This window comes from Ptychodera flava (assembly GCF_041260155.1).
Source record: "Ptychodera flava strain L36383 chromosome 3 unlocalized genomic scaffold, AS_Pfla_20210202 Scaffold_25__1_contigs__length_14229661_pilon, whole genome shotgun sequence".
Classification (NCBI taxonomy): domain Eukaryota; kingdom Metazoa; phylum Hemichordata; class Enteropneusta; family Ptychoderidae; genus Ptychodera; species Ptychodera flava.
The window spans coordinates 5,061,381-5,077,806 of NW_027248279.1; the positions used below are offsets into that span (position 1 = coordinate 5,061,381).

The 16,426-nt window shown below is 38.0% G+C and overlaps 1 protein-coding gene across 1 annotated transcript in view; it reads right to left on the reverse strand.

The window, feature by feature from the left end:
* The window catches only part of LOC139125308 (cubilin-like), a 30,822-nt gene that overhangs the window by 10,118 nt on the left and 4,278 nt on the right, over positions 1–16,426 (reverse strand). The window contains exons 3-7 of the mRNA XM_070691407.1: positions 13,604–13,777; positions 12,102–12,212; positions 11,597–11,724; positions 4,813–5,074; positions 280–453 (exon numbers count right to left, since the gene is read on the reverse strand). Coding sequence (XP_070547508.1) covers positions 280–453; positions 4,813–5,074; positions 11,597–11,724; positions 12,102–12,212; positions 13,604–13,724 — 796 coding nt within the window. The 5' untranslated portion in view covers positions 13,725–13,777. The remainder of the gene's footprint in view (positions 1–279; positions 454–4,812; positions 5,075–11,596; positions 11,725–12,101; positions 12,213–13,603; positions 13,778–16,426) is intronic.

The following is a 16,426-nucleotide window of genomic DNA, read 5'->3' on the forward strand; positions in this document are numbered from 1 at the left end:
AAAGACTTTCAATTTATTTTGTGAACAGCCGTAAATCGGTACACATATAGAATAAATCCATTCTAAAAATTTGAATTATACCGACATAGTATTGGCAAAACTTTTTGATCCTGTACTGTATATGCTACCGAGTGTTGCCCGCCTTACTCTTGGCAATCCTACACATTAAGCAGCAAATCCCCCATAGTAGGGGCGCCAATTGGTCGTGTGTCCTCAGCATACAGTATTCCTAATTATAAAGATATCCATTACAAGAGCATCTACTACTGTACTACTTACCTTTAACTATGTTATCTTTCAAGTCGACAGATTTCACCGACAAGAAGACCCTATCGTATTTGTTCATTGGTGATATCTTAATGGTGCAATTATTGATTGGCGGGCCCTCCGCTGGATAACCGAAATGCGACACCAGGGTCCCGCCAAATGCTTTGCTGGCCGAGTCTTCGCAGACTGAAATCAATTCAAATGAGAGCATCGTTATTATATGGAGTCACATTGCATTCAAATATGTTATGGCTGTTTAATAATGGCATATTAGAATGCCATAAAACACTCCGTGGACACACATCACGACAACTAGACAGATTTGTATTGTTGTTGATGTCTAATGAAGTAAAAGCTGTAACTTTTCGTAACATTTCATTATCGTCGTCTTCTTCGTCGTCGTCGTCGTCGTTGTTGTTGTTGTTGTTGTTGTTGTTGTTGTATATAACAAGCTTATTCTCCCTAAAGTACGGAAATATAAAGGGTAAATCTCACAATCTTGTCAAATTGGGAGCAAGATGCAATATTATCGTTGTTCTAGTATGGAGTAGAGATCCGTCTCCAAGAATCACATTTCTCACATAGATGCCAAGATAACAAGTTTGGAGAGGATAAAGGGTGTAGAACATGTAACATAATATTGACGGTAAATACATTAAACGTTAGACCTAACATTTCTGGTATCATCATAGTACAATCGGTAAAATACAGTATCATGTCTGACCAAGATTTTGTAGCTCCGATTACACATTGGTGTTATCGCATGCAATCATGTTTCGTAGGATGGGGTCATGTCACGGGCATTTCTGGTCATAAACAGACCACTGGTCACCTGACATCGCAAGGTCATTTCGCTGTCGATATTCCTCGTCTCGAAAATTATAGTAGATCCATGCGTGTAATTGATGTAAGATCTCCTTGAACGCGAGGTAGATTCTGTCCAATTAAACCTTGTGAGTTCAAAATTACTCCCAGCGATTTAATTTGGATAAACCATTGAATAACGAATGGTCGTGTATTAAGCTTTTCCAAAAAAAATTGTAATGGCCTATAACTACAACGCGAGACGAGCTCTCTCCGATGATTAACATTAATTCGCTCAAACTAGGAGTAGAGTAAAACCCGAGATGGATCGACATTCACTCAACGCCCGAGTTCGTTTCTCCGTTCGAATTCTCATTCAAGGAATTGAATGAGGTGTTCAGGGATCGTGAGGATAAACCTAAATGCTGGTAATTCAGGCTTCACGACCAGGCAATCCACTCGGGTGTTCTCTGAGATTTCTTTCTTTCTTCCTCTTTCTCTCTGAGAGAGAGAGGGGGAGGAGCAAACTGCCGAGGCAATCATCGCTGTGTCGGTTCTCACCGTATATCCTCCGTTTGAAGTCGCCGACACAATGCGTCAGATCCATAATCGCAGAGCGAGAAATTTCTTTTATATAAAAACACGAGACTTACGCTGGTGAATTACATTTTAGGAGATTTACAAGCCACTTTAATTTTCAGGAGGAGAGCAATGCATCTAGGATTTTGACATCCTTGACGCAATTTAAAAACAAACGTTTTCCATTACCGATTATTCTTTCATTAGTGTTCCTATCCGAGTTTGAACTTGAGGTCGAATTTCGTAGCGCCGACGGAATGCGCTGACGGCTATTTTCTTCCAATGCTCTTCCGTAAAATTTGTCAAAAGATGTATTTCAGAAACTCACTGCCTAGCAAATTACATTTCGCAAACTACGTTAAAGAGAATAAATCCGAAGATTCATAAGAAAAAACGTTTCACCGAAAGGAAAAAGAGGAATTGCCGGGCAAATATGGCGCAATTTTCCTATTATAGTTGAAGCTTTGCATCTTAGATTGCCCGGATGTAGTTCCTATACACTGAACCACAAAACGATAAGGAAAATGTTTGCATCTTTTGTAGATATGGATCGGTCGACACATCTGTTCGATGTATGTATAAAAAAATCGTCAAATTTCTTTAATGACAATCACATTTGTCGAAATGCGTTCCAAAATCTCGATCTTGTGTGCTGCATTTTTTGTAAGACGTTCGCGTAAACGGGTCGGTACTTATAGCAAACACATTGTTGTAGGATATGCAGATATGAATGCCCATGATATATACGCTACAGGTATTGGGAACGTCACAGTAACATAGATATGATATTATCAGGTTTTGCGTTGACTTGTCGTGACGTTTATCTGGGAAATCTTTCAAGTTGCCCGTCACTGCTAACGAGACTACAATCACACGCTGTTCTATGGGCTTTTCGCCTCACAATGTGGCCAATAAGCACACAGACGGGCATAGATCAACGTTCTTCGGTGTGGATTCACAGAAGCCTTGTAACTGTTGAACTGTCAGGGAAACCTCTGCTGAACGTGATGAAGCGCTACAGATCTCGACCAATTTGTACTTCGATCTTGAGCGCGCAGCGTCTGTTTTTTAGCGTTCGTCCAGCAGGAGAAGTGGAAATCTTGTGACGTCCAGCTGCGTTGGTTCTTATCTTCCCAGGGGGCATTAGTGATACGTGATGATTCACCGAAATCCCTTTGATCATATATCCAGTCTTGATCCCTCAGCTCAGTTCTGTACCACAATGCAGCTCCGTGTCGCAGTTATTTTACAATCCGTGAAACAGAATACACGTTTCAGACGTATCCCAATAATACTGATGTTGTAGTCGAGTGATAGTGATGATAATCATCATAATCATCATGATGATGATAAAAATCTTGTTTTTATTGTTGTTTTCGTTTTGTTTTTCGTAGTTGTAGGGCTGCTGGTTGTGGTAGATTAATGATGCACGTAGAGTTCTTGAATAACACCTTTAGCATTGAAGGCTGGCAACGCACCGTGAACAATGGATTCCTGTTGCACCTTTTTCTTACGCATCAGAGAACTGTTGTACAAAAATCTCTCGTGACAGACCAATGTAAATTCAATGCTCGATCGCAGTATCGCTTTATACGCGTTATCAAATCAGACTTAGTGCTTTAACCAATCAATGAGATCACGCTAATTACCGTGACCTTTTCTAAGGAGCAAGGCGCCAAAGGCGTTATCCACCAAGATGAGTTGTGTGAGATAACCGCCTTTATACATTTCCGAATCGCTGCGTTCTCTTTGAAAGTGGAAAAAGAGTCCATCCATCACAAGCTTGAAACGTTGAATCATTTTCCGTCTTTGCTCACAGAGGAATGTCCGTTAAGTGCCTATCTTCGTTCGTTGTCGGCCAATAGAACTATTGACAAACCAGGAAAACCTGGTCATTTTATGTATGGGTAACGTGTGATAATAAACGCTTCATGTCGGTTTAAGTTAACGGGCAGCTGACAATAATTCGACACCGTGGGGCGCATTATTTACCATAACTGAAAGCGGTACCGAGAAAAGACCAGAGAAGTAATTAAATGAACAATCTCTTTATACGGACTTCTGAACTGTTAAGTATCAATGGACGGGAAACCGGAAATTCCTAACTGTCACGACATAGTCGAGGGGAGCTCGTGTTAACGTGTGTTTCGAGTTCAATGCTTTGAGTGTGAATGTGTCTCTAGATAAGTGGCTACGGTGTGATCAGCAAATACATCAGAGTTGTGCGTACCATTCATCAAATATATGACTTTGTATATGTATATGTATCTATATCTATATATATATATATATATATATATATATATATATATATATATATATATATATATATATAATGTTTAAATTTGATATGAAAATGTGTAAAAGGGTCATATTTTTTGGTAAAATACATGATATCATTTGTACATGAAATATATTTTGTAGACCGAGCGGTTGGGTTCCGAAAGGTTTGATCATGAAAAGTCATGAATTCTTGAACATATATATTTTACAGATCAATGCTATCGACTTAAACATACTCAGGCAAATGCAAATGCATGTATAATTAACTTAGACTTCTTTGCGGTGCGGTCTCTGTGACATTTGTTGGTATTTTCAATGCACATTAATTTTCACCCCTAGGCGTGACTTTGGTGATTAATTCACATACTTCTGTTAATGTTGAATAGTTTCTCAATAAATGGGCAAGTTGTACTGAAACAAGACTGTGCACTTTTTACCTAATGAAATTTCCTACAAGAATTTTTGGCGCTCTTTCGTGTATTATTTGTACATAAACAATGGAGGACATTTTCTTCAACAGTTATCGTCCATCGATTTATTGATCTGTTCACACTTTGTAAGATAAATAACTATATAAGAACTGGTACGTAACGCTTGGTCGACTTTAAAAATGGCTGAAATCGTGATCATACATGCATTCTGCGCTTTAATTTTCGACTGATTTTTATTATAGCAAGAAAAGAGTGCACGCAAGGTTACAGTCTAGCTTTAAAATTGCACGAAGCATATTAAAGTTTCCCGTAACACAAATTGAGCGTGAACTCGGAGTGATACGGCTTGCTTTTATCATTTGAGTTCAGAGGTCAGCCATCGCTTAGCAACAGCCAATCCCCGGCCCGACTCACGCTTGACCGGCGCGGCACTCTGCTGGTAACTTACCTGAGTACAGTTTTCTGGTCGCATCGTGAGTACCGTCATCGGGCACGGCGGTTATGGTCGCCTCGAAGCCAGTCTGTTCCACAGATCCATCTGTGAGGAACATGAGATGAATGCTGTTGCCGCTGGTGATGATATTTGACGGCAGTGAGAATCCGCAATACTTGCCGAATAGCGGCCAGCTTTCGTTCCGCCCGTCGTATATCAGCAGCCTGTCCTTTGCACAGTCGGTAGAATTCTCGATTTCGAAATGCATGAAATGAATCTAAAATAGTCATAATAAAAATGTGATGTAAATAATTCATTCGGACAAGGACGATTTGAATTTAATTTCTGGATGAGCTACCAGTTTTGTCGTTCAATTTTAGCAATATAGGAATAGTAATATTAAAATTTACAAAGTTTAAAGCTACGGTCTCGATTATTAAAAACTGCCAAAAGAAAAACATCGATTTATTCATCAAATGTTTCATGTTTCAGCCCTCAGATCGAAAAACATTACATTATGATACTAAAATCCTGAAAACTAAAATGACAAAAGAAATTGTGGCATGATAGTGTCGGCTATCGTTACGAGAAATAAATAAACTGCAATGTGTACTGCCTTGATCAAATATGGAGAAGAGTTACTACAAACGTTGACATATTTGGGATGATTTCAATACAGCACCGACAGTACAGAATTTGTTGTTAACATGTTTGTGATTTATGCTAACCACATCATATTGGCTTCGAAAATGTTTGCAAGACGCCTAGGAATTGAATTCATTGTATCTAAGTAGCAGATGATAAGATCGCCTCCAGCGAAGCTTAGGCCAATCCATAGGTGTGCTCACATACAAACTGATTTTAAAACATATTTCTAAGAAATGCCTGGGTAGTTTTTAAAAGAAAATCTCCGATTTCAAAGCATTGGGGCTACTGCCGCAGTTGTGTGTTCTCGCTATTTCCAAAATCGTGAGCCACGTACGGCTTTCAAAACGACCCGCTGCAGTAGAAACGTCATGGTCTCCATCTGAATTCAGCTTCTCTTTTCTGTCTCCCAGAGCTTTCTGCGCAGTTTCCGTACGCATTGTTTTGCATTGATTAACAGGCAAGTCATGCAACCGGCCTTGAACTCACCTCGCGAATTTCAAGTGAAAACACTGCCTTTGTTGACTGTTGTTGGCAGAGTGAATACGAAAATCGATTATTTCTGGACCTTAAATGGATCTCCAATCGAACCATGAATGCATGGTAAATGGATTGAGATATACGATACTGTTCTCCAATCTTATTGCCATAATAGACTAACTTTACATCAAAATTCTTTGTGAGTGTGATTGATTTTTTCCAGCTTGGATATTTAAATAAATATTGTACCTCGACGCGGCATAGTGTTGGGGTTGGTCATATTGAAGTAGCCAGTAAGGTCAGCGGGTACTAATTATGATTGATACTTTATGTGAGATCTCTCTTCGATTGACTCTGAACACTGTAATTGCGTAGTGTATAATCATATTGTCATGATGAGTATTTTCTCTAGTGCAATTCTCATGTTTTAGTTAGTTCTCGCCTTAATAGCGTGCTTTTGTCAACCTTGTATTTCCACACGACGCCAAACAATGCAATTGTAAAGTCTTAGGATGGGTTCATGGAAGACGAAATATTTAGGGCTCATTTATTTTCGACGATAACCGGGGAGCCGAGATTTACGACCGTCCGATTTATGCAGTCTAATCTATTATCATGCATATAAAAGTCGTTTGCACAAATCCCAAAGGTCTTGTTTGCATTGATATGGGTTTCAGTTACGGATATCTCGATAAGTCGTACAACCATTTTATGTGCATTTATCATTATATGATTAGGCAGATTTTATCAGTCTTTTATTTACATACATACATACATACATACATACATACATACATACATACATACATACATACATACATACATACATACATACATACATACATACATACATACATACATACATACATACATACATACATACATACATACATACATACATACATACATACATACATACATACATACATACATACATACATACATACATACATACATACATACATACATACATACATACATACATACATACATACATACATACATACATACATACATACATACATACATACATACATACATACATACATTCAAAAGAAGGGGATAAATTGAGGAGGAAAAGGAGAATGGTAGGGAGGGAGTGTCAGAACCGGGAAGTGGAAGATGAACTTATTGCTAAGGAGATAAAACAAGAACAAGAGAAACTCCGTACTTCGTTTTTGATTGTTTTGAAGATTTCAAAGTCGATACAAATGGGAACAATTCGTTTGGAACAAACCTCACTGTCGATGGTAATGTATGTATTTGAAGATCCATACTGTCTTGTAAATTCACGTAAGTTAAACCCGGCGAGACGATAAATAATGTATTTTCCATTTTGGTGATTCATATGTTCTGCCGTTGTGTTTGATTTAGTTCTAAATTCTAAATTCAGTAAAATTTATGTTTTTTCTGATTGCTTAGAGTCGTTATCGAGTGTCATGAAGTTTCTCCCAGATTGGCAAACACGGTGCGAAATATCATTTTATTGCCTTAGGGTTTGTATCTGTGTTAAGTTTCCATCAATCTCATAAATAATAAACACACCTACATACAACTCGACTGGATGGACCGATTCCGTCGTGTCTGGAAAGTAGAAGTGATATGAGTTTGACGGATCGATCTTTGCCCTCATGTACACAGGAAGCCGTAAACACAAACCCTTTTGCCCATTTTAATCAGAACGAAACGTCATCATTTCTCCGGCAAACAGCAAGCACTCACAGACTAACAGAAATCACGCATTGGCTTGGGGCAAACGCGAGATGGGTCTATGTTATATTGCAAGTGAAAAGTAAACCAGCTGATGTTTCAATAACCGCTGCAGCATTTGATGTTCCAGAACTGGTAAATATCCAATCTATCCGCAAGCATGTTTTTCAGCTGACATAATTCCCTGTGCTGGAGATAACTTGGCGATACCAGTATTGAATTCTGTCACTTGTCTGCAGTACATTGTGCATTGGAATCATCAGATATGATTGGAAACGAACACCCGAGGTGTCTCTCCGATATGAATGTACAAATCAACACCGATTCAACTGCGGTGTACTTTGAGATCATTTTAAAATCTCTTGGGCAATTTTCAAAGCAAATTATCGTTTCTTTTTTCTCAAGAAATGCCGTCTTCAAGTCTTTTTCGAGTTGTCTTACTTCAATTCATGGCATCAATGTGGACAATTTGCTCTTATAATTTCTCCCCTCGTGTTCAAAAGACCGCAGTGGGACCGTATCGTCAACGTTTAAATTATAATAAATGGTACCGATACTGTATTCATTGGTAAAGGTGATGCAACTTGAATATCAGGAACTAACACCGAAAATCGTATCGAATTTTGTATCACAGAACATTCGTCGTAAAAAAGAGATTTCCATGGACCAAATACGGACATCTATGCTCGACGCGCGACCTGTTTGAATTCATTTACGCCATGCTATGAATGAATATTGTTGAAGGTGATGTCTCATTAACAGTTGTCAATATTTCTGTGCCTGGGATCGTGCAATGCATGACTATTCAACGGCCAACTGAACTCGTGTCGGTCAACAACCTCTCTGGGAAAGAACAATTTATTTTAAGCATCTTTTGGCTAAATCACTGGCTACATATACAAAGTATTACAGTTCACAGCGATGCTCATTTTGTGTCTATGATTTCGTACCGTAGTCTTGAAATATCAGAATTAAAATCCAGTTGACGTTGTATTACGCGTCCGAATCAAGCTGAGAGCTCTATTAACTCCAGTTTCAAACCTGCGTGGTTCATTGTCGTCTCTTCAATAAAAGGTCATGTTGTCACTACCAAAGCACAGTCAGAGACAGTTATAAGGTGACAATTTATGAAATGGCGTTTTCACAGTACGAAGGTGGCGCACAATGTCGATGCCAGGTTTGCATATATTCACAGACGGCTCGCGTACGGAACTCAGCACACACTTGCGCGAGCGAAAACGCACAAATAAAATCATTCTAATTTACTACCGTACATGTAATAAGGTCGTATTTGAATCGCTTCTGCAAAACATATCGATAAGGTTCTCATTATTTAAATATGAACGTAAATTCTTGCTGTTTTACATCAGGGAGTCCGCTATTTTGGTATAGATTTTATCAACAGAACAAATAGATGCGGATCTTGAAGGAACATAAAGAGCAGCAGACGATAACCTGAAAAGCAACCTTCAAAAGAAGACTTAACCCTTTGAGTGCTATTATTTTTCCCACCAAAATTTTAGTGCAACATTGTACCAATTTTTATGAATTTTTCTGTAATTTTCTTATAATTTTGGACCAAATGGATATCACATTTTATTGGCTACAGTTTTTTTATCAAATATTTTGCAAAAATCTGAAAAAAATGACTTGGGTATATATATTATAAAGGTGGCAAAAATTGACTTTGGCGCCCAGGGTTAAGTGAATAAGATGTCATGACGCTGGTGATGTCGGATCTTGGCGAAGATCAATATCACCGAACGCTGGACAGAAAATGAGCTAGGATCCGAGTTCCGTAGTTTTCTGATCGAGGATTTTTAATTTCCGCGAAGACGTCATGAATTATTAAATATCGGTTATGAGTCGAGTTAATCGACGTAAAACTCCATACTTTCTTTTGGAAGAACACTTTTGTCTTGCGATGTAATCAGAGTGTAGATCAACATTGGCTCCACACTGGCCTGTTTAGAGGTTATGACTAGACGTTTGATGACACGAAAATTAAACTTGGATGAAATTACCACTATGATTCTGAGATTGCTCACTCTATGATCAATGAAACTTATCAACCAAGTACGTAGCTCCTAAAACTTACCTCCCCAAGGCTTATTAACATAAGAAGAGTTTTATGAAAAATAACAATTAACGCTAAATGATAACAAACAAGGCTATTTCCAAACTTGACACGATTCTTCGTCCGGACCCGTTTGACTCGCCCAATAGATTATAACAGTACACACACACACAAGCTAGATTCTGGGTATTTCAGACTCCAAGCAGTAATTTGAACACTTAGTCGATGTCAACAGTACAAAGAGTGACAATTCTGAACGCTAAAGTGAATATCGTTCCTGAAACCATACAAAGTGGTCTTCTAATAATAACCGTGTATTTAATATATTTTTCAAATTTTAATGATTTTCTCACGAAAGTCGTCTGTCGAGGAAGCTGACAAAGCGACTTTCCTGTCAGCTCAGTCCTGGCATTTGTCCAAGAGAGGGCCTACAACGCATCCACGTTTTCTCTCATGCGGAGTTCCCGGACGCTTGCTACAGATATTTCAAAAGCCAGCCTAAAGGGCAACTTTCCGCTTTACCAAACATGGCGGCATCCAACTGAATGACATTTAATCTAGATTATGGTTGACGCGGATGAGTTTTGGAAATTCCTTCAGGCGATAGTTTCCTGATCACCGTGTACATCAGAGTCGCTCTCTGACATCGCGAATCATATCTGAAGAATTTTATGATTCAGTTCAAATGCAAGTGAGACTTTCTCTCCAAATTTGTCTGACAAACTCAAATATCACACCAAGGATACCCGTAGCTGTGTATCTATTGAACCGGGAGCACGTATGATCATAAGCTCATTGGAAGAACAAAAGCAGGTTTGTTCAAATGAAAAGCGTGGGACCAACAATGATCATAAACAAACGCAGATAATAATTAGCCGCCCACGTACTTGTCATTGGTCACACATCTAAAAGACATGAGTTTAACAAATTATCATAATCATTGGGGGCCCAGTTACTACACAAAGCCATTTTAGACCCTCTAAGGAAGCCTGAACGTTTTCATGAGGACGACAGGGACCAGTGTCCTCTAGACTTGAATTGGATTGTTAATTCATCATTTAATCATATAAATTGAATAGGATGAAATCGTTTGTCCTTTGAAATATTTTTATGATTGGACGCACTAGATGCTTGTTCAAGCTTTTATCTTTTGTATGTAGTAATGTTGCCTCTTTTGCATTTCTACTGGACTCTGTCTGATTCAAAAAACAATAAAAACAACAAAAATATCTAAATAAACAAATGAAAGATACAATACTCAAACGGTAAATAAATAATAAATATTAAAAAAACCCGTTAAAATGTAATGAGTACATAGAAATAAGTAAATGAATAACAAATAGATAAAAACAAACAAATAAATAAATAAATAAATAAATAAATAAATAAATAAATAAATAAATAAATAAATAAATAAATAAATAAATAAATAAATAAATAAATAAATAAAAAAGTCAGGGGCACTTCTGGTTCCCATCATTTCGCAAAGGACAGTGAAGAAAGTGTCTGGCTTAATTTCCTCTCTCGGTATATTGACTTTATTTTCAGCAGTACAGCCATGCAAAACGGTTGATGCCTTTCATATGTGGTAATTACGATAATGGGAATATATTTTAGAAATATTCGCATGATTTATGGTCAATGGGCAAGGGGGTAGTAATTGAGAGAAATTTGTCCATTAACATTTACAGCATGTATGGTCCAGTTGTCAGCATCGCATGGTTGTTGCTGTTGATGTAGAGAGTGCAGTTAGCACGATATTGAGATTATTATTTGTTCAAAAAACAATGAAAGAAAGAAAGAAAATGAAAAGAGCAAGTGAGTTGAAGCAGGGACATACTCATTTGCACAACCAACCTGAAAGCTGAACTAACTCAGTAAACTCACCTGTAGGAGGTTACCGGGCTGAGTACGAATGTTGTATGTACACTGGTCATAGAACGGGTATTTATGGGGGTAATTTGGCGACGAGACCGTCGCCTCCTCCTCCACGAAAACGTCGCCGTTACAGGAAACTGTAAAACAAACCGGAGAGACAGATACTGTCACTGCTCCAAGCAGAAGCATTTTGCTTGTCGTTTTCGAGCTGGGTTATTAATTATCTTTTAGGCAAACTACAATACATTTCAAGGGGGCTCCTGTCAGGACGGCGCCAATAAATTGAAGGTCAAAGGTCAACATATGTCGTCTGCCATGACCGTCGTAGTCTGGCGGCCATGTTTTCCCTTTTGAAATGTTGCGTCTCGTATACTGACTTCCACCCTGTTCTCACGATCACTGTATGGTATCTACTCAAGTAATTGAAGCCTGGAATCTCTATCCGAGGAGTCGTGTCAGAGAAATCCGATTTTGAAAGATTACTTGGAAGGTCAGACTAGTCATATCTGCTCACCGTATTGGCATTTGGAACCATAGAAACCGCGCAGACATTCACAGGCATAATTCGAATTACAGGTTCCGCCATTTTGGCAGCTAGTGGCGTTACACACTTCTATTGTCGAATCTGTAAATGGACCAGAGAAAGAAAAAAGAACAGAGTAGCTTTCATTACGAAGCCATGAAGGATAAAATCGAATCATACGGAGAGCCATTGTTCACTTATCAAAGGCTTCTTTACTTCGCATGAAAATTATAGTTGAATTCGATATTGTATTTTTCTTATGAATGGTTGAACCCATTTCGCTTTTCGCTATGTTCTTTTATAATATACGCCTCCACTTTTTCTGGGCAATTAACTCGTTTTGCCCCTATGTATTTAATGCTATGAGTTAATGTTAAAGTTGTCCCAATACATATTCATAGAAAATTTGAAACAGTACAATAGAGGCTGCCCAATAACTTATGCGGTTTGATTTGCACTGTGGCTTACACTAACAACGCTAGGACTGAAATCATAAATTCTCCGTGACAAACGAGAGAATAATTCGAGGGATTCGACGATAGTTTATGGCGTGTTCACCACAAAACTACCAACCCCCAGAAGCAAAATGCCTTGCTCAGTCGGACAAGAATTTAATCCGTACCTTATTTAACAGGGAAATTGTACAATTCTTAATACTAAGTTTTGATTACTTCATCTTTACCAGAGAAAAAAGTCATATGGTAAGCGACTATAATCGTGTATTTTTACATTTCAATTCCTGTGGTGACATAACAGTGGGTGATGTGGCTGACAAATGACAGAGGAAATTTCGAAGACCAGTGAGTTCAGTACACCCTTGTAAATTAAATTGAGTTTGTCCTTGCCATTCAGTGAGGCCATTTAAAGAAAATTCTTTTTTTACCGTCCATGAATTTTTGAAAAACCTACCAGCCTACCAGGGAAAAGAGCAAACACAGAAAAAAATCCAAAACTGTATTGAAATAGGCTCAATTTTTATTTGGTTTCTCATGGAAAAATGATTTTTATTTTTAATAGTGTTAAAATTGTGTGTGTTGTCTTAATTTTCCCTGAAAACCTACAAGCACGGCAAACAAAGAATTTCATTTAAAGTGCCTGGTGGGGAATGTTGCACGCCGACAATAGAAGTAAAGACAAACAGGTTTATTTGGGCGGAAGCAATGCTGACATAATTAGCATGTAGAGACTCTATATGTGTACAAAGATGTGAACTGGTGACGGCATGCAGACAGGCAGGTACATATATAGACAGAGAGACAGATACATGTACAGACAAACGCAAGGGAACGGAGGGTAGGTTGATAGTATAAACTTGTGGCTATAGAGATAGACACACAAATAGGCAGACACATTGCAACAAAAGTAGAAACACTTATACAGAGACTGACAGAAGTGGAGAGAGAGAGAGAGAGAGAGAGAGAGAGAGAGAGAGAGAGAGAGAGAGAGAGAGAGAGAGAGAGAGAGAGAGAGAGAGAGAGAGAGAGAATATTTACTTGTTTGAGAGGCTGATCCATCAATGACGGGTATTTGTCCGAAGGCAAGGATGACAGCACCAAGGAGTATGATGAAGGCAGTGATTTGTTGCCAGATTAGCTGACAGAGAAATTGGCCCATACTTGATTGATGTCAAATATGGCGGGAATATGACTCCGACTCCAGGCAGCTCCCTGTGAATTAATGATAAAATATCAATAACACTGTCGTCACAACGCATTCAAAGAAGTAATTATTTTTTCCACCCGTCGGTTTTTGTTATTACGCTCATATGTTGTGACGTGAAAGCGAAGGGTCGGCACTCCTGCATTGTTGCCATCAGTTTTCACATTCAGTGAATAATATTTTACCTTTATGGCAGCATATATATATATACATATATATATATATATATATATATATATACATATATATATATATATATATATATATATATATATATATATATATATATATATATATATATATAAAAATTTACCTTATGTTCTGATACTTTGTTACAAAGGTCAGAATGGTATTTTTCTTTAATAGTATAATCAAACAATCTATCTATCTATCTATCTATCTATCTCTATATCTATCTATCTATCTATCTCTCTATCTATCTATCTATCTATCTATCTATCTATCTATCTATCTATCTATCTATCTATCTATCTATCTATCTATCTATCTATCTATCTATCTATCTATCTATCTATCTATCTATCTATCTATCTATCTATCTATCTATCTATCTATCTATCTATCTATCTATCTATCTATCTATCTATCTATCTATCTATCTATCTATCTATCTATCTATCTATCTACCTATCTATCTGTCTGTCTGTCTGTCTGCCTGCCTGTCTATCTATCTATCTATCTATCTATCTATCTATCTATCTATCTATCTATCTATCTATCTATCTATCTATCTATCTATCTATTTATCTATCTATCTATCTATCTATCTATCTATCTATCTATCTATCTATCTATCTATCTATCTATCTATCTATCTATCTATCTATCTATCTATCTATCTATGCGCTATTTTTCTTGTATGTCGGTATCTCTCATTATTAGTCAGTCACGTACATACTAACTTCACACAACTCTTTCAATTATAAACATTCCTAATCGAAAGCTATCCCCGCCGACTCCATTTAATTCTCTTTCATGTAATGTTTTGTCGACGAGGCAGTACGACTTGACATAATTCATGGTCTCATAACATGTCACCTAAGGCAGTTTCAGCGCAAACTCCTCAATTTGTCGATAGATGTGATCGCACGCAGTGGATGCTGATTGATTGCATCTGTCGTCTTTCTTAATTGAATGAAAAAGTGAGTGCCAAGCACCGCTACACCCGTACAGCTAACTCCTAACATTTCCTGAAGGTAATAACGATGTCAGCACATCGTGCAATGTGGGTTAGTTGTGGACTACTAGGCATCGACAACGTTCGATTAATTTGCTGGAGGAAAGAGTTAACTACATTGAGAAGTCAGTGGTGGCAATTAGAATCGATCAGTGTTTCTCTGGGCGATTGAGTGTTTATCGTATGCGTCTCTCACACTCAAATTGTCCCTTCACTGACGAGTAAAATGGTAGTCAGGAAGTCAGGAGACTTCACGGGAGCAAAGTTCGTCACAAAGTTCGTCATTAGTACAATTTTGACATTTCCCAACTTTCTTCTCTTTTTTCAAATTTTTTTCCAGTCTCACACCTTTCCTAGTGATGGGTGCATGCAGTTTGCACACAGTGTAGAACTAATGATAATTGGTGCGTTCACTGCTCGCTCGACAAATCGCAATAAAGACTTGAAAAGACCTTTGCAAGGAGATTCACCTCGGAACAGCATCATAGACGATGCAAAAATTTCTTATTTCCAATTCAATTTATCTTTACTAATTGTTCGCACACAGATGACAGATTTTTTCAGCTGTTGCAAGATTACCATGCGAATGAAAGTTTGAATTTCCACTGCCACCTGTCAGTTAAAGTGAACGCTGTGATGAAATGGTGAGAATCAGAATTTGCAAGACTTTGGATACCAGTAATTTTTAAAGGTAGTACCGTAAATACGCTCCTCTATACTGAAAGACTTGAAGTTTTGATCAACTTACTTGCAGTCGCTTTCATATCGAGGTAATGACCCGAAGCGTACATTTAAAGACAAGTGAAATTCAAAATGACCGCCATCGTCTATTGGGGAAAATGTTTTCGAAAAGAGTTTTTACCCGCAGAAGTGGTAGACTGAGACAAGCAATGGTCCTAGTAATTTCACAGAAAGAGAACAAAATATATTCTCTAACCGAAAACTTACTTCAGCAACCAGTTAGTGATTGCAATGGCTTCATTGAAAAGTTTAAGGTAGACGGTGCGCCTCGACGACAGTTGTTCCGACTCTCAAACTTTCAACAGTATTTTTCTGGAATTGCTCTCAACGCAAAATTTCCTCTCTGCCCCGAGCAAACTGAGGTTTACACTGTGAGATCATTCGTGGCTGGTTCAACTCTTGAAGTTCGTAAAATTCGTTGACTAATTGAACAATAAATGACATATCTTTGTATATCTTTCCGTAGGTCTGCTGTTAGTTAGTTGCCTCAAATCCGTACATTTAATAGCGTTAGAGACAGCGCAACGTTCATTCCTTTGTAGTAACGTGACCATTTGTACTTCCGGGTCATTACCTCGATATCAAAGCGCCCAAAATTGTAGAATTCTCATTCATAATTCTCATGACAAAAGCAAGTTCAAAGTTCACGCACACCGTGCTGGGGAGAAACCTTAATCGGTGGAAAGAAACGTCGATATAATCCAATAAGCCTCTGGAG